Source organism: Aythya marila, assembly GCF_965140915.1.
Source record: "Aythya marila genome assembly, chromosome: 1".
Lineage (NCBI taxonomy): Eukaryota > Metazoa > Chordata > Aves > Anseriformes > Anatidae > Aythya > Aythya marila.
Genome location: NC_139042.1, coordinates 93,449,558 through 93,473,855, shown reverse-complemented (window position 1 = coordinate 93,473,855; position 24,298 = coordinate 93,449,558). Strand labels below are relative to the sequence as shown.

The window sequence follows — 24,298 nt, the reverse complement described above, 5'->3', positions numbered from 1 at the left end:
CCTGCAGTCTTGCACTTAAAGATAAGTGCAACCTGGCTTCTGGAAACAGATAACTGAGTATGATCACTGCATTGCTCATGACACAGGACTGATACAGACCAGCTCTGTAAAGCCTCCCTTCATGCTGATCTGTGAAACACTACTAAGAAATAGTACAGGGACTGTCTTCACAGATATAAATGCACACACACCCCTTCAAGCACACAGGTAGCAGTAGGATAACTATGTAAGTGTATACCAGTAATTAATAAAAACTGCAAACATCTCCAAGTGCTTCTACTGTGGGCTATGGAATACAATGACAACCTCTCATCACCCTATAATATACATCACAAAAATATACAAGTAGAATTCAGTACAGGTCAAGCAAAAAATGTAAGTGTTCCTGTCATCATCTATCACATTTTGTTCTGAGGTACTCCAAAATATACCCATACAATAAGTAGTCATGAAAAGGTAGTTCTGTAGATGAAAAAGCAGCAAATTGGAGAGCAAATGTGAAGCTAGGAAGTTTATTTTCCTGATGATGTAAATTTACTATAAAAAAAAAAAAAAAGAAAAAAAAAAAAAAAAAAAAAAAAGAAACACTGCAGCTTTCTGTGTGGTTAAGTAGCTAACAAAAGCCAGCAGCACCATCTGGCGTTCCTTCCAACCACTGGTGAAGCATTTACTTTCCACTCTGATGAAAGCCGTAAAAGCAAGGTCCAGTTCTGTAAAATGTGACCTCTTTAACTGACTGCACACCATAGAAACGTATGAGCCACGATAGAAAAATCTCTGGTCAGTTTGCACTTTAACCATACAGTCAAGACATTTTGTTTTGCACAGTTACAATTATTAAATTAATAGAGTTAGGAATCAGCACTCCCAAATCATACGTAAAGCAATGATCTCAAGTCCTGAGCCTAATAAATGACCAATAAATGTTGTTTACAGCAGAATGTCTGAGTTTGAGCTTAGCCATCAGTTCACATGTTGTTTTCGTTCCATCCCTCCTTGAGTACTTGCAGAATTAGTTCACTTGGTAGAAGAGTGGGCTGCGTGAGGCTGTGTCTGCTTGCAAGGTGCCATGCAGACATATGTCAGGCCTTCTACTGTTTCAGCAAGCTTTGAAAACAATCCTGAGGCACAACTGGAAGTTTCCTGTCAAACTCTTACTAGCAGTGGAACAATACCTTTATTGTCTATTAAACTAAGATTACATTTTCCAACTTGCATCAAACCACATTTGATGGCAACCCCTACTTAAAAGCTGAATCAAAACCTTGGATAAAGCTTAAATACATTATTTGTCAAAGCGTATTAAAATAAATATGCATTGCTCTTTAAAAAGAATGGTTGACCCTTGTGTTTGATGATAGCTAGATTCTTTTGTGATTCAGAGAAAAAGATGCCTGATAATCGATTCAATTTTTCTCATTGCATTCTCAGGGAGTAAGTGTGTAAACCTAGAATGAGCAAATACTGCTGCCACAAATAAGCTTATTCACAAGCAAATATGTTTGTTCATAAGTCATTATGCTCCTTCACGCATGAATACCCAGGCCAAAAAGGTATGAAAGTAAGATGAAAACACAAATCCAATTCAGCAATTAGGAACATAAATACATGTTGCCAGATATAACAGAGCTCTACAAATCTTGCAGCTGATCCTGTTTAGGAAACATTTTGTAAGTCAGAACTCTGCAATATATTTTAAGTACTGTAAAAGTTTGATAGGTGGGAAAAAATAAACTAACTTCTTAGCCCCAGGATCCCCCTTTACTCTTAGAGAAAACAACAACAACAAACAACACAAAACAAAAAAGCACCACCAAAATCAACAAAAACAAATGGCAAGAAAGTAAGTGACAAGGAAAATATCAAGCACTGAACATCTGCAAATACAGTTTTAGCTCTGCAAATCTGTGCTTCCTTTCAGTTGCTGTGCTGTGGGACTTACTGTGGGATAGGGATGTGAGCAGAATACGGTGTATTTCCGGATGATGCCATTGAGCTTGAGGGGAGGGAGCCAGGACACAAAGACGGTGGAAGCTGAAGATGCAGCTGCTTTAACGCCAGCAGGAGGACCTGGAACTGGAGAAAAAAGCTGTGTTAGAGAGGGCCAGAGAAGCATGCTGCTTTGGTAACCCTGCACCTCTGGATTGAGGGGGATACCCTGCACTAAGAAGCAGCCTCCACACTGCCCATGCTGGAGGAGAGGGTTTGAAGGGTTATTCCCCTATCTGTAGGAGGAGAAAGCCTCTCCTTTAGAGGGAGCGGAAAGCCTCTGCTTTAGAGAGCCCCAAAGAAGAAGTTGCCACTGACAGATAAACTTCTGTGTAGCATCACCCCCATCTTGAATACATGAAACTGCATCAGCTCTGGCCAGTGAAAATTGCCAAACAACATAATACTGGAAATGTTAGCTCAATTTTGAAGGCATGACTCATGCCAAATGATTATATGCCGTATAAATAATAGGCATGTGAACAGCTTAATGGCTATACACAGTAGAGCTGTGAATTTAATGAAGTGGAGAGCAAACGAGCTGTATTCCTGTGCAATTAGCACTGCCTGATGTGACCCAGGTACACCCAGTAGCATAATGTGCGAGCAGCCATATGGCCTCACAGTCTCCTTCCTCTAGCCTTGCCCTCAACAGCTCAGACCTGTATCTAACACTGCAGTATGTGAGCACATATTTATTTTGCTATTAGTACTAGCTATCTTTATAAGCTATTGAAAACTGACAAAAAGAAAAACAACTCTCTCTGAAACTGGAAAATACTTAACCTAGGAAATGTTAAATTCTTGGTACATAATCCTAACTCTTTGCACACTTGCACTTTGAGAAGGACTTTAAATTCATGAGCATTGTTTATTTTTCAAGCTTATGTTATGCTGTATAGTCTTATCTAACTTTGCAGTTGCTCCTGTATGTGAACAAAACTGCATGCTAGAATACCCATGAAGTTACATGTACATATAAGCTTGTACTTAAACCAAGTGGGAAGGGTAAAATAAAGTTTCCTGGAAAAAATAAATAAAGACTGAGAGGAGAATACTTTAAAATAGATTTACAATCATAACAATTTGGAAGATATTTTAATACTGCATGTGCAGAATATTTATGGTAAATTATTAAAATAGATATGCTGTATGAAAATTATTACATGTGGTATTAAAGACAAAATTAAACATTTTGATGGATTCTCTTCTTGCAGACATTTTGGGTCATGAGGAATTTCATATTTTTGTTAAATTTCAAATAAAACAAGCAGAACATTAGATTTTCTGGTAAAATAACAATTCCAGAGCTCGATCAACTTTCTCTACATTAACTAAGAACATTGTCTGTGTACTACAGATAGACAAAACCTTCTCCAGCAAGCTCATCTTTATAGGTGGTCCTTAATCTTTGTTCTACCTCATTTAAATAAATAGATATTATGCTGGTACAAAAATTTGCTTATAAAAAGAAGTCAGACTGTCTGGGACCTAACTTTGCTTAGCTATGTAGCTAACTATTTCAGATTGTAAAAATCATATAAAGAAACCTTCAAATTTATGTCTGCACAGGTACTAGTGGAAGATGCAAGAAAACTGATGGATAAGCACTACTCAGTGCAACATTTCTGAATATGCATTTTCTATTTATAATGTGTTGAGACAGCTAATAAAGCATCAACTGAGAATGTCATGATTATAATTGCATGCAAACCCAGCCCCTTGCTGCAAAGGGGCTAATTCAGTTAGCAGTTCTATCCAATGCAGAGTAAATATTGATGCTTGACAGCATTCAACTTGTTATTTATACCCAGTTCATTAGAAATGCTATTTGCTCCTGCTGCTGAAGAGTGAAAGCTAGCTCTCCAGGGTAATTACTTAACCCACTGGAGGATTTCTTTACGGTTAGTAATGTTTTCTGGAAATCACTGCAAATAGATGTATGAGGTTAAAGTAATTTATTGTTAAATTAGGGTGTGATCTATAGGGACAGGTTCTGATGGTAATTGGTTGTGGCTGTCAGCTGTTGAGGGATTAACTCAGTATTCATCTAGCATTTTCCAGTCAATGGACACATGTGGAAGGTATTACTTGTCATTGGACAGTATTTCTGTTTGGTATAGAGACTAGCAGAAAGGGAGGCTAGAAAGAACTCAAGTAGTCATATAGTCAAATTTCTGAACCCTTTCTAATCTGAGGACCCTTTCCACCTTTCCGGTGCAGGGAATGGAATTGGGTAACAGTTTTGGTAGCTGCCAAAATTATTCCAAATATTCCTTTATTACTCTTTTTGTTGCAGTACTTATGTTTGCTATGTTGCACACGTGGAAATGAAAGCATGTGAGGAAGCATTTATATTTCATTGGCAAGAATTCTGCAGGCTTTCATTTGATGTCTTACAGACCACCTCTGTCCTCAGTCCAGAGGGTAAAGTCATTGTTCATCGTCATTCCCTTGACCTAAACAAGATTATTATGAGCTAACGCAGCACTAGCTGAAACATTTGTTACTAAACATGGTTTCCTTTCAAATCTGAAGAAGTTGTGCTGGGGGAATGTGATGCCTACCTTTCCTTGGTGAGAAAAGAAACATCTTTCTATGCTAACAAAACATTTTCTCTCATTGCACCCTGTAGCTTTGCTCAGCCATACTGAGACCCCAGTAGTAAGACACCTGGGCTGTCTCACTGAGCTCTACAGAGTCTTTATTTAGAATACTAATTCCCACAGATCCTGAAAAAGACAAGCTAAATGTATTCTATACGAGATTCTTTTTTCTTTGGTCACCAGGGGTAAAACAGTGATAAGAAGATGGAGAAAAAACTGGGCTGAGCACTGAGAACTTCTTTTAGCTGACTTTTCCTTCTTCCATAGCAGATTTGGCAAATTTAAGATCAAGGATTTTAAATTCTCATTCTCCAGCTAACAAGGTTTTGAGAGACACAGAAATAGCATACAGCTTTCAAGTGGAGGAGAACACTTTGTATTCTTAACACTGCAACTGAAATGCAAACACAGAGAAAAGCAATTATACTGATACGACTAGTCCAGGGAACAGTGTATTTAGATGTGTGGGATAATGGGGAGGAGCTCCAGGAACTTTCTCATTCCCCTTTCCATAAGCAGTGAGATTATCACCATTTTTCTTCACAGTACTGCACAGCAGGGAGGCAACTGCACTAAGTGCTGTGCTTCTAAGAGTGATATCACCAATATATCAGAAAACCAAACTACACAAGACCATCCTATGCAATGTTACATTTATGAAAAACAAAACAAAATAAAATCCCAACATTTTCCAGTGGTGTCTATGTTCATATAAATATTCCATCTGCAATTTAGATGTATGTTAGCTAAAATACATTCACAGATGCTGTCCATCCCTCATTCCCTTTTAACTGGCCTCTATCAATTAGACCATTCCTATCAAATTCTGCCAGTTGACAAGGGGATCACTTATTGTTTTGTACTTTCTTTTGTTAGTCAATAAAATAAAGTCAGAGACCTCTGAAAATAAAACATATAGATATGATATGCAACCTCTGAAAAGAAACCAATGTAAAAAAGAAACATGCATCCTCCTGCATCACACAAACCTCTACCAGGCACTAAATCAGAAGCAACTGTGCCAGGAAAAATTGCCAATTGCAGGAAGCTTTCCTTGGGATGGGGTTCTGGAGGCCATGTCCTCCAATGCTCCCTTCTGTACAAATTCATATGTGCTCCTGCCAGCCAAGCTGTTGGCTGATGTGTCCGGCTTGTATGTGAAGCTCAATTACAACTTCACAATATTTCATTCGCAGTGCAGAACCAGAAGGAATTTGTCATCCTCATCGCTACCAAGTGAGGTAGCTTTTGAGACCATACTTTGAACACTGAGAGGAAGAAAATTTGATGAACTATGTAAATTTTCAATGATTTAGTAAAATAAGTTCTCAGATGAAGAAGAGAACCAGCTTATTAGAAACTCTGTGCAAAGTGACAAAACCACAATCAGTTCCTAAAAGTTGGACATTTCTGTTTCACTTATTTTTCTGCCAAAAGGGACTTCTAGAAAAGCAGTTTCTTTTTCAGAAGGTTAATGGGGATTAAAAAAAAAAAAAAAAAGTCCAAACATGATCACATTTAGAAGAAAACTCCTTTCCTGCTATTTGCTACAACTATTCCCATTTTGTAAGCTGATCAGCAGTGGTCTCTGACCTCTGGTGTCTAAAATCAGTATCAAATGTTATACAAAATTGAAGCATTAAATTCATTTTACCCAGACCGACTGCTTTATTCCCTGGGACATGCTTATTTTGCCACATTGGAGATTTTGGGCCTGCTAAAGAAATTTTGGGCTGATGATTCTAAGCTGAACACCAGCAGGGAAGTAACAGGAGTTTATGATCTGCCTTTCAACAGTGGTGAGGGAACATGCTGCACCATTGATTTTACAATGAAAAGTTTCCCCTAATCTAAAGGAAACGAAAAAAAGAAAAGAAATCAATGGTGTGAGATGGCCTCATAGTAATAATGATGCAGAGGGCTTGGAAACTACTCAAAAATGACTCAGATTAACAAACTTTTATTAGAGGAGGGTAGAATATTTTGTGTCATACTTTTAACTAGAAAAGGTCTGGGAGCAGAACTACAAGGTTTCCATATCTAAGCTGTGTTAAGATTTCAGTTACTTATATTCCTCATTATGAGAGGCTACTCAAAACTAACTTTAGAGCAGGATCTTTTAGATGGACTGAAATTAGGCCTATTGAATAATCCTCCACAGGAGCCTCTTTTTTTCACTGAAGATTACAGAAGAAATGCCTGCTCTTCCTGAGGACTGAGGCACCTGTTAGATGCATACATGTATACTTTGGCAATATGAGTGCTCTTTTCCCATTTAGCTTCCATAGCCTAAAGGATGTTTAGATGTGGGATTTGGGCTTGACCATATTTTTAATGGCAGCCCTTTATGCATTTTCCATACTAGACCTTTATTGCTCTTAAAAAATTGTGAAGCTGAAGCAAAACATGAAATCATTGCATTTTCTGGCAACACCTTTCAGTTTAGTTTTTCTGGACAAAAGATTTGATGAGTGGAACTACTGTGAGACATCACAAAACATTTGAAAAGGTTAGTCACACTGCCTCAGGGTGAATTACTGCTGAACTACTGGCTTCATTGCCAGAGGGATTAAAAATGAGAGATGAGCTGTTGCACAGCAGCCAAACACAGGCAGAGACTATGTGCCTCCCAGATCTCAGGATCTGTCTGATCTTGGAAAGAGAGAGAGCAAAAGAGCCACCTGGAATTAGGGAGAAGCAAACTAGGCAGAAGAGGATTAAGAAAAGTGGAAAAAAAAAAAAGGGGGGGGAGTGGGGAGGACTTCAGAAAAAGTGCTTCAGAACTATTTTGAACTGGAGACAGATCAGTGGAGATGGAATGGTGTATGTGACAGGGAGAGGGAACAATAGACACAGAAACACTTCCAATTGGAAATTGTGATAACGTGAGAAAAATGTTTAGAAGTCCAATTCTGATTTGTATTATACCCCTTGAATCACAGAATCACAGAATTTTCTAGGTTGGAAGAGACCTCAAGATCATCGAGTCCAACCTCTGACCTAACGCTAACAGTCCCCACTAAACCATTTCCCTAAGCTCTACATCTAAACGTCTTTTGAAGACTTCCAGGGATGGTGACTCCACCACTTCCCTGGGCAGCCTGTTCCAGTGCCTCACAACCCTTTCAGTGAAGAAGTTCTTCCTAACATCTAACCTAAAACTCCCCTGGCTCAACTTAAGCCCATTCCCCCTCGTCCTGTCACCAGGCACGTGGGAGAACAGGCCAACCCCCACCTCGCTACAGCCTCCCTTGAGGTACCCATAGAGAGCGATAAGGTCGCCCCTGAGCCTCCTCTTCTCCAGGCTGAACAAGCCCAGCTCCCTCAGCCGCTCCTCATAGGACTTGTTCTCCAGGCCCCTCACCAGCTTCGTCGCCCTTCTCTGGACTCTCTCGAGGAACTCGATGTCCTTCTTGTAGCGAGGGGCCCAAAACTGAACACAGTACTCGAGGTGCGGCCTCACCAGAGCTGAGTACAGGGGGACGATCACCTCCCTAGCCCTGCTGGTCACACTGTTCCTGATACAAGCCAGGATGCCGTTGGCCTTTTTGGCCACCTGAGCACACTGCTGGCTCATATTCAGCCGACTATCCACCATCACTCCCAGGTCCTTCTCTGCCTGGCAGCTCTCCAACCATTCCTCTCCCAGCCTGTAGCTCTGCTTGGGGTTATTGCGCCCCAGGTGCAGGACCCGGCACTTGGCCTTGTTGAACTTCATGCAGTTGACCTCAGCCCATCGGTGCAGCCTATCCAGATCCTCCTGCAGAGCTTTCCTACCCTCAAGCAGATCGACACACGCACCTAACTTGGTGTCATCTGCGAACTTACTGAGGGTGCACTCGATGCCCTCGTCCAGATCATCGATGAAGATATTAAAGAGGACCGGCCCCAGCACCGAGCCCTGGGGGACGCCACTAGTGACTGGCCTCCAGCTGGACTTGGCTCCATTCACCACGACTCTTTGGGCCCGGCTATCCAGCCAGTTTCTAACCCAATGAAGCGTGCGCCAGTCCAAGCCTAGGGCAGCCAGTTTCTTGAGGAGAATGCTGTGGGAGACGGTGTCAACTACTTGGATACAACTACATCTACAGCTTTCCAATGAAAGTAAATTTTAGAATGAATCCCTTAATACTTTATTGGAAAAAAATCATAACATTCACCAACCAGTTAATCACTGAATTTACTCCCTTATGCGCTTCTGTAGATCTTATTAAAAGTAATTAAAAAAAAACTAAAATATATTCATATGTTCATGAATGACCGGTAAACTGGATGAGTAACAATGAAAAATCTATTGACTAATTTCCTTAAAAAAAACATTTCATAATTCACAGGAGAATTTTCCAATCCAATATTAGTTAAGTAACTTCATTGCTAGGACTGCGTGAATGTTTAGTTCTGCCAAGAACTTCTTACCTAATAGCACACAGATTTTCTAAAGTTTTTGCTGAAGTATTTGGGCACTCTTCCCCCACCCCAATTTGAAATTGGGCCTTTCAAATTCACAACCTGAATTTGAAATTGTGGTCCTTGAGAAATAGCCTAGTATGTGGCATCCCACTGAGACAACCTGAACTGATTTCTGTATTTCCATACCTAAAGTTATAGAAAAGAGCTTATGAAACTTTTTTTTTTTTTTTTTTTCAGTAAAGAATTTCATAAATTTTCAACATTAGGACTTACAGTTTCCATGATCTGGTCTATGAAAAATGGCAGAAGATTTTTGTCCTCCATTTTACTTTTGAAAGAAGAGGTGTTTGGAGGAAATTTTTGTTATACTGAAGAAGGTCTTCTTAGATGCATATAAGTTATGCATGAAAGTCCCAGAATAGTCTTTCAACCTTTCTCCATTTTCAATCATTTTGAATAAATCAACTCAAAAACTCTCAAAACTCTCATATAAAATCCTAAAGTATTTCAGGACAAAAATAGAGACAAACCTGTTCACATCATTAGAATTATCTACAAACTTCTGGCTAACTTGAACTGGAGTCTTGGAAACACTGAGATTGTTTTAAAAGTTGTGGGTGCAGACTGCTCTCCACACACTCCCAATTCAAAACCTTCAGACAGAAATATCACTCTGGCTGTTTCTATACAATATTTGCATTATTTTGAAAGCCTGAGGCATGCAAGCATCTTGTGGAAGTGGGAATAGAAAGTGTTTTACTCCTTACCATCTTCTTTAGTGCGGGTGAAAATTTGTTCGCTTCTCACTCCATCTCCGGCTCGTGTGAAAGCCAACACCTGTATGCTGTAGTTGGTATATTTTTCCAGACCATCAAGCTCCAGCGATGGCTGTGTGGTGGTGACATTCTTTATTTCTCCTAGCTCTATAGAATAAAAAGGAATTTGAATTATTTGGTAGGTCAGCCTTTTCCCAGCTATCAGTACCTACTGTAAAAATCTTGGGGACTGAAAATCATATCAGAGACATAATGTTTCATTTTTACAAAATAGCAATGAATTATATTCAATTAAAATAAATTCCTTTGTGTTCTGACTTCTTACAGTTCAAAGAAGATCCAGTTTTCAGTATCAAAATTTTTCATATTTTTAAAAAACTGAAAATTTCTACAAATTATAAGATTTTTTATAAAAAACAGATAACAAGAAGAGATTACTATAAATTGTTACAGAATTATTATATATTAAATTGCATATGCTAAATTATTATATATTAAAATATTATATATTATCAAATGCAAAAAAATGAGAAAGTCAGCTATTTTCATAGTGTTTCCAGTTTTAAGAAATAACTTTTCTTGTAAGAAACAACAACAAAAAAAAAGCCTCTGTTTTAAAATATGTATCAAGTACTTCTGCAAAGCACTTGATGGCAGTAATACCGGCTAACAATAGATTTAAGCACAGTAAAATCAGATTTATTCACAGAAAGATTATGCACTTCATATGATTTGTTTTTGCAACAGGCTAAGAACTACAACCCATACGGCAAAAAAGCTTGGAACATATTTAGGACAGAAAATAAAACTCAAAAAGACATTACATGAACATCATATTTTTTCATCATGTTCTAAGACATCACGTAGGAGCTTAGATGTGTACTCATAATATTCACTTAAGATCTGTTCCAAATACTGCAGGCATCACTGAAAAAATTTAGTTTTATGTCAGTCATGTCTGCATTGTTTGTATGCTTCTAATATATTTTTTATCTTTATGTTTAAATATACAAAGGAATCTGGTGGCTTATTCCCAAATATTTTGGACTGGCATTACCAGCAGTAGCAAAAGGCCTTGGGGTTATTTTTTCCGGTCCAAGTTACCTTTGCCATACCAACAGAGGCCAGATAACTAGGCAAGCTAAAATACAATGTGGGATTAGGCAAGTGTGTTCTAGCTTTCTATCATTCTTTAGGAAAGACTTTCTGTGGTGTAAATGCCTGAAGTAACTAGGAAAATAAAACTAACATTCACATTTTAAGGAAAAGGTACAGCATTGAAGAGGCTTTCAGGGTAGGGCATAACTGCATTACCTGAGTGTTTCCTAGGCTCCCAACCTTAGATGCTATCGTGCTGGGGAAACTTGGTGTGCTAGCTCTAAGGAACAGCACGGAGCGTAGAGTGGAGTGGAGACACCACGGCTAGGCTCTGTAACCAGGTGGGGCCTCGATTGTTCTTGTGCACAAAGCTGCACTTTTTGCCACCCTAAGCCAAAGACCTGTCATGTTTTGACAAATGCTGTACCCTAGTGTACTTTTTGCTCATTATAATATCATTATAATACCAAAACACACCTCCATCCCAAAAGCTACCCGCCTCCAAGGTGCGACCACCCCTCACTGAGCATGCGCTCTGAATTTCTCGGAGCCTATTACTTTAAACGGAGACGGGAAAACTTTACACCAATCATAACTAAGATATGCTTGACTAGAGCCACTCAAGCTCCACCTAAAAGATAGAAAATAATATAAATTGGCCCAAGAGAGAGGGGATGTTAGGGAAGATACCACCGTCAGGGGAGATACCATCCCGAGGACAACATCCTTAGGACCTCCTGACTCCTGGGATCAGTCGACGGGCTGAGCCTCTCTTCCCCCCCCATTGGGACGCCTTTGGGTGAGATCTGAATACTTGCTTATAAATCTCTACAGAGTCTTTAATCCTTTTAACGCGTTTATTTCTAGGCTGCACACCTGTGACACCTGTAAACACCTGTAACATCTGTAACATCTATAACATCTATAAACACCTGTAACATCTATAACATCTATAACATCTATAACACCTGTAACATCTGTAACACCTACAACACCTATAACACCTGTAACACCTATAACACCTGTGTATTTCATGCATACTAGCTTGCTTTTGCAGACAGTCACTATCGCCAGCAATCCAAAAGAACCTGATTATCTGTTGCTGTAATAAACCATACTTGATTGCATTGTGATAACTCTCATTAAGTGCAACGAGGGTGAGGGTGGTTATCCGTGATAGTTCAGTGTTCTGAATCTAACCAGACCCCCAGGCGGTTAATGCATTTTTGGTGAATGTCCGAACGGACCCCCAGATGGTTAATACGTTTTTGGTGAATGTCTGAACAGACCCCCAGACGGTTAATGCGTTTTTGGTGAATGTCTGAACGGACCCCCAGGCCGTTAATGCGTTGATGGTGAATGTCTGAACGGACCCCCAGACGGTTAATGTGTTTTTGGTGAATGTCCGACTGGTTCAGTACCCTGAATCTGACCGGGCCCGTAACGGTTAATCAGCTACACCCCTTAACGCGACACTTTCTGCGCTATGCAACTGTGATGAAATTTGCTTGAGTCATTTTGGGTACTTTGGACTGTTGCAACCTCATGGTAAAAGCCTTCCTCAAAGACCCCTCTTGTCAACTTTGCAATGTCCCCTACCATGTTAAAGCTCTACAGAAGGTGGCTTCCTTCATGGGTATATGAAGCTTTCTCTAAACCAAAGAAAAAAGTAAGTACAATGCCTTCACAACAGAGAATAAGTGATACAAATGCTATATATGACTTGTTACTCAGTGACAGTTTGAATTCTCTTACCTCCATCCAAGAGATTGGCCCAGTAGATAACCCTGAATCCTTGCAGAATCCCATTTAGGGTTTCTTTTGCCAGTGTTGACCAAGAAATAGAAATTGTTTCTGGTGATGTTGCAGTGGCTTGCACATTCCCAGGAGGGCAACTGGGTACTGGAAGAAGATATTCATCATTTTTAATTTGATGAATACAACTCAATGTTTACCACATTCATGTATGCCTTTTAGTAGAAATCTATATAAAAGAGCACTCTTCATTGTTCTCAGCAGAATCCCCTTCAGCTGCACTTTCAGTTTGGATTACTATCCCTCCACCCAGTATTTAATTAGCAGTTACACACTGTTAAAAATGCAAGGCCTTTATTCTTGCTACAATCTCCAGGTTTCTGCAAGTGCAGCTGATTTCCCTGGAATTACTTTTGATATACTCTTTCCCACTAGCTGACTAGTCTTTTAATAGTTTCTTTGTCATGTCTGTTGAAATGGATCCTAAAGCTGAAATATGCAGAATATATTCTGTAAACTATTTAAACTTATTTTTGGAATTTTGTGTCCATATTGACATCTTTCTGAACAATTCTAATCTCCTAAAACCAGTGCAGGGGAAAAGTGGCCACTTCTAGAAAAAATACTGTGAAAAATGTTCATAAAATATTTTCACTGACATTTAGAAAAAGTGGAAAAAGTCAGTGAAATATAAGGCATTTCCTTTTGGTCACTTAACATCAGAGCAATAACTCCAGTCTTAGGTTTTGGTGCTTAAAGCTCATCTTTAATTTTGAGAGTGACCTGAAACTGAATGAGGACATTAAAGAAAAAAAAAAAAAAAAAAAAAAAGTAAATATGCATGCCAGATTCTGAAGAAAATTCAAATTCTAGCAAAAAATATTACACATCATAATACAAAATATATGTATATGTGTATACTGTCTTCTGATACCTTGTGGTGATCTGTCCAGTCCTGGACATGTTCAGAGTAAATGGAAAACTCCAGCTTTCCATGAAGTATATGCCTCAAAATCTATAGCTCTCAAGAGCAGTAGATATCTGCTGCTCCATTTCCCACACATAAAAAGACAGATTCCTAGCTGGCACTGCCTTCATTACACTGACACTAATATACAGTAGCTGAAAACCTGACCTACACTATCTTTTAGGAATATGTAGAGTTTTCTGTTATACTTCTCTAAAATATTGTGTCTCTCTTTGCATATAGCATCATTCTCTTTTTCCACTAGAGGACTCCCTCTCGTTGTTTGAGGAGTGCATTTTACATAGTTAAAAAAAAAATAAATCTAAATTGTTCCTTAGATTAGACAGTTCACATTTTGTCTGAAATGATGATTTTTCTCTCATTAGTTTGGATATCCTTGAAAAACACCTCTCCCTTTTTAGGTTGACAAGATGTAATACAAGAGCTCCTGTTTTCACAGCAGACTAATTTGAAAACAAAATAAGTCTACAAAATTAACAGTATCACTTTACCTTTCTGAGCTATACTTCTTAGTATCTCAAAGTGCACTTTGAAGCTACAATGAGGTCACAAAATTGCAAATGTGACAACATCAGAGCAATGAGCTTCTTAATGAAAGCTAGTCAATATTATCCACGCTGGAATATATTCCCTCAATATATTCTGCATCCCTTACAATATGAATTGTACGTGCTCATTGGCTAACCTCTTACCATCCAGCTGTCTACTATATCTAACATTTATGAAGACTGGTTTTCTACTATCCACTCTACAATAATCACAACAGCAAATGTAATAAGGCATAAATAAATAAATAAATAAATAATGTGACTCAAAATAGCAGTTTGTCAAGGACCTACCATCCTCAAGAGTTGTGGTGATGATTTCCTGAGAAGAAGGTCCTATTCCAGCCCGGTTACAAGCCTGGACTACCATGCCATATTGGGTGAATTTTTTCAGGTTATTCAGTGTATAAACTTCACTGTCCCCTGTGGTATCAATACTGATGATGTTGAACTGGAAATTGCCTCCTGCACTGTACTCCCGATAACCTATCTGGTATCCACGGATAATTCCATTTTGTAAGTGTTTCTTTGGAGCCTAAAAAGGATATGAAAAATTACATGTTAAATATGTATTGCCAAAGTCAAGTTGTCCCCCTTAAAAATTTTGAAATACACACAAAGTTAACTTTTATTTTTTCACTGAATGCAAGTCTATTTCTAGGTAACAATTCAAAAATCCTCTCTGAATATGACATAGAAACATTTTAAAATGATATATAAATATAAATGTAGGATGTTTTCATAGTGCGTTCCTATGTTAAAAGAAAGACTATTAAATGGTTCATACACAGAAAAATCTGATAAGAAAATATTTTTTAGTTATAATTTAAATTTAAAATATTTTGTTCTTCTACTAGATGAATCAATCAAAGTTGAGTTGATAAGGGTATATTTGCATTACAAGCATACAATTCACAACTAATTCTGTTTTTGTCAGAAGCCACTACCACTCACTTGCTAAGTCTTTAGTAAGTCATTTATAGATTTGTTGAAGGCAGTCATATAAGTTTATTCAGCTAGAAGTATGAGGAGATTTTTATGCTGTGCTTTGAAATATGCTTCTGTTCACTCAGTGCGTAGTGTGGAAAGATGATTAGATAATGAGTGCTGAAGGCAATAATGAATTGGAAAGCTGGGATTTGCATAATGAATAGTTATGAAAACAAGGTGTACAATATCTGGCTTTCAAGAATATGGACAGTACACATTTTTTGGCCGTAATTATGTACTGTAGTTCTCAGTTGAAGGACAAGATTCCCTGTATCTCCAGTAGTGGAAATAATTTCTGCAGTAAAAAATGTAGTCTACAGTAAAATAAGGACTGGAAACTCAGGAAAAAAGACCATTATTGACAGAAATACATGTTTTGATTGCATTTAAACAGTAGTGGAGTGATTTCAATATTTGATTATGTTCTTGTCTGATATTCTAATGGATATTATGTGCAATTAGTATAAAAAATTTAAGGCACAGTTTATAATCCATGGACAAAAAGCTCTTCCAAATCCTTCAGCCTTCTTTCAAATTCTCGCCAGATGCCCATGAGCTTATCTGTTCCACTGACCCATAAAAAAGGTCTTTGTGACGCATCTTATCAAAGAGAAGCATTAGATGAGTTCAACTGGCACAGACAGAATTTTCTCTTGTTACTATATCCAGCTAAATCTGCTGAGGAACACTTTCTCAAGAAGAATATCCTTTTCTGCCACAGGACCTGTCTATTTCAGCACATTTACTCTGTGTTGGAATAAAGTCTCACTGGAGCTAATAAAACCAGCATAGAATTTGCCTTTCATCCTCTACCAACAAATCATTGCTTTGCAAAAATCACCCTCTCCATATACAAAAGGTATCACTGGATGGATCTGACTCACTGTATTATTCTTTAAGATGATTTATTTTCTTTCTTCCTGCTGCCTTCAGAAACAGAAGCAAAACTTGAAGCAAGAATAATACCTCCACTGTTATTTCAGTTTTTCTGATAAGCTCTCTACAAACATGGTGCGTTCTGCTCAGGTGTAGGTGACCAAATTAGGATTTAGCATGCAAAAGTCTGCAGATTCAGGGCTTGAACTCCTTGTAAGGCACATTGCAAGGATTAGAATTATTTTTATAATCTAAGAAAATACATTTTTCTTGTTGGAATACTTCTATGTTTTGTGAAAAACTTTATAAATATGTCAGTGTATTGTCAGTACTGATGAAGAGAGGCAAAAAGGCCAAATTAACCTAATCTATAAACATTTCACACTGACTAAAAGAAAAAGAGCTTGGACAAGGTAGCAGACAACTCAAACATTATTATTAGAGGAATTAGAGCTTTCAGACAACGTTGCAGGTCTCTTTTTTAAATGCATAAAAGTCTGGAGGCACCAGTTTAATTATTACAGGACATTGCTTCTCTCCATCAGTGTTAGATTCCGCCATAATTTGGCAAATCCTCTACAGTCTGCATGGAATTTCTTGACTGAAATGGTAACTTGAGCACTGTTGCAGGTGCAAGTCTCAAGGTCTAAAGCATCTCAGAGTTAAAGGCTGCAAACAGAACTTTCCCAGGTACTACCACAGGAGACTTTTGATCAAAAGCCTTTGCTACAAACACACACTGCATATTGAGCTCGCAAAGGAAACGCAAAACACATACTTACAGCAGATAATGAAGTTTTCTTATTGTTTACTGAGTGGTATATGCTACCTGCTGATACATACAGCACACATTAAGATACTGTATGTACAACACTATATACCATAAGGCATGGACTGCGTGCAAAGAGAAGTGAGTGTACACCTTTTACATACTGGAATACAGAATTATATAGCATATATACACATATCATACTGTAAAGCAGATGGAACATAATGATAAATCATAAATTTACCATGCATTAAAATGTTCTGAATTCAGTGAATTGAAATCAAAATAGCCTTTCCACTGAGAATTCTGTAATTATGTACTTTCTCATTTTTTAATTGGAATAAAACGGTGAATTTCATATTCTTTATGAAACATTTTTGTAATTGTTTTAGGTCAGGGGATTTTTTGTTCTTTAAGTAACATTTAAAAAATTTGCTATATTTTTTTTCCCACTTTAAGACATACAATGAAAAACAAGCTCAGAGTCACTTCGGAACAAAGCACTGAAACATTCTGCTCCACAAAACTTCAAATGTTCCCTGTTAGCACTATCTAAATGCTTTATTTTGGATTGACTTTTTTTTTGCACAAAATAAATCACATTTGATGTATACACCTTGTTTATAGGTCTATTTTGAGTAGAAAATTCATTTGTCCATTAAAAGGTGTTCATGGGAAAAAATATAGTTAAGCTTGTCAGTGGTTGTAGAACGTTATGAAAACATTTCAGTCTCTGATCTTACTTATCTCATAAAATGCAATATTTCTAAAGTAAGGCACAGAGGACTTCTGCAAAGCATGACAAAGTAATTGTGTGCATGCATAAAGAAGAGAATGAATATTTCATATGTCTATATATAATAGTTTCTTTTACTTTATAAAGTGCTACAAGAAAAAATAACAAATATTTTCATGTTATTTCCTAAATGAGAATTCCTGTTTAATTTCCATTCTCATTGCATTATTATAAGCTACCAAAAGTGTTAAAAATTCAGTCTGTTACCCAACATCTTATGTGGACACATAGACATGGAATAAGGTAGAATAGTTCAGTTCGAAGGGACCTACAAAGATCATCTAATCTAACTGCTTGACCATTTGTACAGGGCATCAACAACCTCACTAGGAAGCCTGTTCCAAGTGTTTAACCACCTTCAGGGTAACAAACCTTTCCTAACATCCTGTCTGAACCTCTCCTGGCACAGCTTTGCACTGTTCCCTTGTGTTCTATCATTGGTTACCATGGAGAAGAGATTAAATAGAATAGACCTATGAAACTTTGCTTAACTAGGATTTTCTAAAAAGAGGGCTAAAATAAACTTTAAATGAAGATTAATGATGGCAGCAAGCTGAAGAAATAGTACTTAGTAAAATAAAATATAACTGATATGTTGCTCTCTGCTCATTTTGCTGTTACACTGTATTTAAATTAGTTTTTTCAACTTTAAACAAAACTATGGTTCTCAACACAATCTCTTTTCTATAATGTCATCATATGTTTCCATGGCTCCACATGCTTCTGAAAAAAAAAAAAAAAGACCAGGCTATTACTTGATGTTTTTTCCCTCCATGACAAAATATTTCATGGGAATATTTCTTTACTCTCAAGTACTTCATGTTGCACAATACAACAAATGCCTTCAGCAGTCCTACTCTTCTCTGTACTGCATCATTGGGATGCAGTCTCTGTACTGCATCCCAAAAGCCAGGATTCAGCATGGGACACAGCTACAGGATGTCTTGTGGTACCTTGTTGAGTAAAGGACTAAAAGTGATCTGCCTGGGCTAGAACTGTAAAATTTCAAGGAAAGTGAATGGCTCACTCCTGTCTTGGGGTTTCTTAATTAGGGGACAGCTGCTACAAATTGTCATTCATGAAATAACTTGTCCAGTAAAGGTGGGACTAAGTGAGCACTAACCCCTCAGGAAGGTAGCTCTGACTTCAACTTTATCTGCAATGGAACTTCCAGGTCAAGGAAAAGAATTAGGTTTTGACTGCATCCAGCACCACACCTGCCATCAGATAAGGCAATGATTGTAAATCAAGGCAAATAGTTTCAAGTTGAGCATTCAGGGTGTTGAAAGTACAAAGATCACAATGAGCAGAATTTCAGTGAAGTGTCAATGTTGCCCTCTGCTGTTGATCATTTCACAAGAAGACCTCTCAAGTTTCTGCTGCTTGCAAAACAGCACATCACAGGGTCATATAACACAATGGGACCATAAGCTATCGCTGGCTAGAGGACATACTAGCAAGATAAGCCCACTGCTAAAGCTCCTTTTGTGTTGCTTGACCGTGTCAGACACTGCTGGTTAATAAATTTAAAGATCTGCCATCTTGTCCATTTGGCAGATGTAGAGACACCATGGTGCTGTGAATGGACAGTCTTGGCTGTGAAAGAAAAAGAGGCAGACAGCAGTTTTGTGCAAACACAAATTTAACATTTAACTTGGGTTGGGTCTCTGGGAATAAGACCCTGTAGACTGGGTGTGCAGCCTGGCAGTGCTGCCTGCAGCAAACACCAAATGTCTGGCCAGAGTCTGCATAGTACATGGTACCAGGTTCACCGGGGGTGTGTTCTGGGAGCATAGACCTACCTTTTCTGGTCTTAATATGTGCTGCAGGGTTACCAGATGGCATTTCCAAGGTCACAAGTATCTCACAACCTGAGCTAACTCCAGCTGTGAAAATCCCTCTCTATACTCAGCTCATGAGACACGCTGGAACAATGGAATATATATTCAATACATAGCTCATTTCTGTGATTATTTTGCTATAGCAGATACTGATCATTACTTGACAAGCATTCACAAAACTTCCTAACATGATCCTGAGAATTGTTTACACAAATATACAACTCCAGTTCTTCTTTTCATATGCTTCTGCTCTACAGACAACACCTAGAAATCAGGGTACTCGGTTGTAGCTGGTGTAGCCTGGAAGTACAAAATTTAATCATATTTTAGGCAGTGTTGTAAAAACATATATGGAAATTTTAATTGTCCTGTGGCTGTCCACACATATCTGCATCTATAAAATGTAATTTTGCATCTTCAGAATCACAAAGGGCAGCTATAAACTCCAGCAGTAAAGCAATGGTGCCTATCTTCTGTTGTTGCTTTTGAAAATTTTCCCCAAAGTGAGCTTTAAAAAAACAAGCAAAGCCTTTCAATCTGACTACCCACACGTCCATAAGAGAAAGGGAAAACATTAAAACAAGTTCATGCATAGAGTCTTGGATGTTATAGTTGGATAGATCTGATTGCAGTTACATTTCTCAAGTGCTTTAAAAAGCAACAACCCATTAAGCATTTATTTTGGTTGTTGAGAATCACTGAACACTATGCATTACTTTAATATTTATTTCCTTTTCTCTACTTACTATGTTGAACTTAAATCACTGCTTCATGTATGCTTTTTATAAGTACATTATTGTGTTTTACTTCACCCACCAAGTAACCCTGTGGCTAGAGAACACAAGCCTTCAGTTTTCTGCAATCCATCTAATGAAAACCAGTTCTGATGTAATTTCAAAATCCAAGAATCAGCATCATATTTGTGTCCTCTGCATAAGATGTCTGATGAAGACTACTTTTTTTTTTTTTTTCTTTGAGCTTAATATTGAAATGTCTCAGGGAGATAGAATTTTTAATACACTGTTTTAAAAACATTATTAAACTATTTGAAAAATTCTGTCAGATGAGGTTTCTCTGTACAAGCTGAACATCTCAGCAGTTACAAGTCCACCTGCACTGTGCAGAGATCATACACAAAACCATTTCAAACATAGCTGAAATATCTCTGATATCATCCTGAAAGCATTTAAAACATTATGTGGTTGTCAGAACACTGATCAAAATTTAGAGAAGATGAACTGAATCACAAGACACGTGAGAACTTTTTAATAATAACAGTTGCTGATATTTTTAAATCAGTTTATCTGATTCATCGGTTTTCATGGACTATATTGAGACACTATATTGCTCGTTCTGTGCAAATACGATGTCAGTACGGCTCTCTTCCAAAGTCCATTGCAATGGAAAAAAAAAAAAGAATCCCATTAGCTCCACTGGTATGAGGAAAATTTGCCCAAAACCACACTGGAATTCTGCAAGTGCTCATTTTTCATGCATATAGCCTTAACTCTGAAACCAGAAGTAGGAGATGTAATTCTCATTGGTAGAGGCAAGAGTCTGCTGCTCTTACTCTCCACTGAAATATTCTTTCTTTAAATAATGCACCAGTCATGAATATTGTAAGATTTTCTGGTAAGATCTGCAAGGTCTCCCCCAAATAAAATAACTCTGATCCACAGTTATAATACTTATCTCAATGGATACTCTCTGAATACACAAAAATATTGTCAGAGCTTTTATTCTTGGCTGTGTGTATTTACCTTCCAGGTGACTCTAATGCTTTGTGAAGATATGGGCTCAAGCTGAACATCCTGAGGTGGACCATCGGGAGCTGGAAAGAAAGAAAGGAGATACATCAAATCTGTCTTAACAGAACTTGGAATTCTGCACTTCATAAGCTATGCTACCATATTAACACACCAGCATCACAAAGACTTGGACAGTGACAGTACCATATGATAAACTGAAGACACTACTTTGATCAAAGAAAACCAGAGCCTAGCATCTTACTTATTCAGGTATCATCTGTAATCAACAGTGAAATACAACACTAAATGTAGCAACTTGGCAAATGAAATAAGAGTGAATTATAATGACTTTTCTCTCTTAGTGATATGCTCACAATGCTGTTTGTGTTTTGTAAATAGGGAAGATGTATTTTTGAGAGTTAGAGCCCAGTGATAGCGAAGTAGCAGAACTCATTTAAAAGTAGGTAAGAGTGGATCTCCTCAGCCAGCCTTCATCATGCTGCACTTTTCAGAGGGTCCCCCTTTGTTTGCTGGAGACTGAGCACATACAGCCAGATATCAAATGGTTTATACATGAAAACCTGAACACTTTATAATCCTTCTTTGCACCCCTCCCCTTGACCAATGTAGGTATCCCAGCCTGGGAATCAGACAAAAAATAACTATCAGGTGGAAGAAGTCTGCTACAGACCATGTTAAGTAAGGAGGGGTTTCCTCTACTATCGATATGCTGCCAAGGGTGTGCATGATGTCTTAAATACAAATGAGAAGGCCCAGAGTCAAAAGGCACCTGCTTGTCAGCTGGACAGCTACAAAGCAGATCAGGAATCGACTGGTACTGAACAGAGAGGTGTGAAGTAAATTGCTTGCTCAGCAAGGTAAATCATTGCAAAAGGAAGATCTGAAGAAAGAAATGAAGTAATCTCAAGCTGTTCCATGAGAGTTCCCTAGATGCAGAATGTGGCCTCAGTTAAAAGCTAAATTAAGCTTAATAGCATGACAAGGGAAGTAAGGCAATAAAAAAGATGAGATGGGGCAGTTAGAAGTTGAGCAGCAGTAAATGACAGGTGTAGTGAAAGGAACCAGAACATTTAACTGATGAAAGCAGGAAGACCCAGAATGCAGCCTATAATATGTTTAAGTTATTAAATATGCCCTATTGTTATCTGTTCTTGACTGTCCTTCATAGAGAAAATTTTCAAAGTTTGAAAGAACTTTATTTCCATTCTCCTTGAATTCATGTACAGGAAGGAGAGGAGAAAAAGTCCACTGGCAAAAATGAGGTCTCTATGATTTTTTTTTGAATCCTGTCCTTGATTCTGTCCCCCCTGCTTACTAACATGAATGCCATTTCTCTGGGAACATTATAATGTAGTGGAATCTGAGCAAAGCATTTGATCCAATAAATGGGTTTTAAAATGTGATCCTTAAAGTCTTGCCTTTTCCTTGAAAGACCCTAAAAGTTTTTACAGGCCTGAATAGTTAATTGTTCCCAGCATCCATGGTGAAATGTTAATGTTGTTAAATAAAAGGTCATTTATTGTATGCCTTTAATGACATAGAGATTTTGTGACAAAGGCATAACCCAGAAATCTCAGTTTGCTTTATTGATTTCAGTATTAAACAACTGCTATAAAAGTCCTTTTTTTTTTTTTTTTTTTTTTCCTCCTGACAAGCATTAGTGAAAGAGTGTACTTGCAGTGCATTTTCCAACACAGGAACAAATCGGGGTTGTACAGAGAGAAAGATATGTTCTGTAAGCTTTGAAATCATGGCTAGCTGCATGAAAGTATGAAACTAAGAGCTTGACTGTCCATGTGCCACAGAGACCCTTTATGGCTTTCTTTCTAATAGCTAGTGCTGGGTCACTTAGTTTACAGTAATATGTGATATGTCATCCACACACTTGCCAATGGCCTGGCTCGAGTTGTTCAGTTTTTATATTGCCTTTCTTGTACCTCTATTTTGCTCCCTTCTTATTCGTTTCTCACTTATTTCCTTCACCCATACTATTTTCCATTTGCTATCATAAAAACAGAGGACTGAAGTAAACAGTGATCAAAAAATGATAGTCCTGTGCATTGCACACCACCTGAAATCAAAACCCAGGAGGCAAACATCACATACTTTGCCTAGGCCTGACCTCCCCTCTACCAATTGTTCCCTAAGTAGATCAGTGACTTCTGAATACAGTTCCACACCACTGGTCTCTCCAAATAGATGGTGCTTATAAAAACAGCAACAAAAGGATCAATCATTTAGAAACTTGTTTACAAAGAATTGAATAAAATGTTATAATAAGGTTCCATTCTATTCATGGGGAAGCTTTTTAAAATTATTTTATTTTATTTATTTATTGATTTATTTCAGGTCAACTGCTGATTGTGACAACTTAATTACCAGTCACAGAAAAAACTCAGCAAGTAAGAAATATTCTAAGCATGAGTGAACAGCTGAGAAGGGTAGATCCAAGAACCAACAGTCTACTTGGATGTTTATTGACAAGGAAATATGGGCATTTTGGGGAATAGAGGATGCCAGGTAGAAGAATGGATAATCTGTTTTCTACAGGGATTTCACATTTTCATTGAATAAAATAAGAGAAAAACATGACCAAATGAGAAATATTTTGCAGACTATCCACCACAAATAAAGCTGTTCGCTGAAAGCTCATAAAGATGTGAATGTTCTTCACAACTTTCCTTCTACTAGGATGAAAAACAACACCTGGTGAAAAAAGAAATGCATCTCATGTTGTCTCCTGTTTACTCAGCTTTGCACTGTGAGCCCTTGCATCCTATTCTTATTCAAAAGGTCCCTTGGAACCAAAAAACATGTTCTCCTCACAAGGGGTATATTTTCACTGTGGTAGTTTCACCCATGGTGAAAATGAGTGGGAATTATAGAATTGTACTCATATGAACTGAACTGGGCATCCATCACCAAGTGTTTAAAGTCTAGACAAACACGAATCTTGAAAAAGAAATAGGGTTTTCACTGCCAGGAGAGTCACCCAGCTATCTGCATTATGGTTTTCCTTTCAAAATCCCCAAAGAGGAAAGCATTTCTGACTTCAGATAAAATAGCAGAAAAACTAAAATTAGCAAGATA

General features: G+C 37.8%; 1 protein-coding gene across 1 annotated transcript in view; it reads right to left on the bottom strand.

Moving 5' to 3' along the window:
• DSCAM (DS cell adhesion molecule) overlaps window positions 1–24,298 on the bottom strand; it is a gene marked incomplete at both ends in the record, with an annotated part of 475,148 nt that overhangs the window by 79,682 nt on the left and 371,168 nt on the right. The window contains 5 exons of the mRNA XM_082772650.1: window positions 1,943–2,076; window positions 9,773–9,928; window positions 12,635–12,781; window positions 14,462–14,702; window positions 21,200–21,270. Coding sequence (XP_082628776.1) covers window positions 1,943–2,076; window positions 9,773–9,928; window positions 12,635–12,781; window positions 14,462–14,702; window positions 21,200–21,270 — 749 coding nt within the window. The remainder of the gene's footprint in view (window positions 1–1,942; window positions 2,077–9,772; window positions 9,929–12,634; window positions 12,782–14,461; window positions 14,703–21,199; window positions 21,271–24,298) is intronic.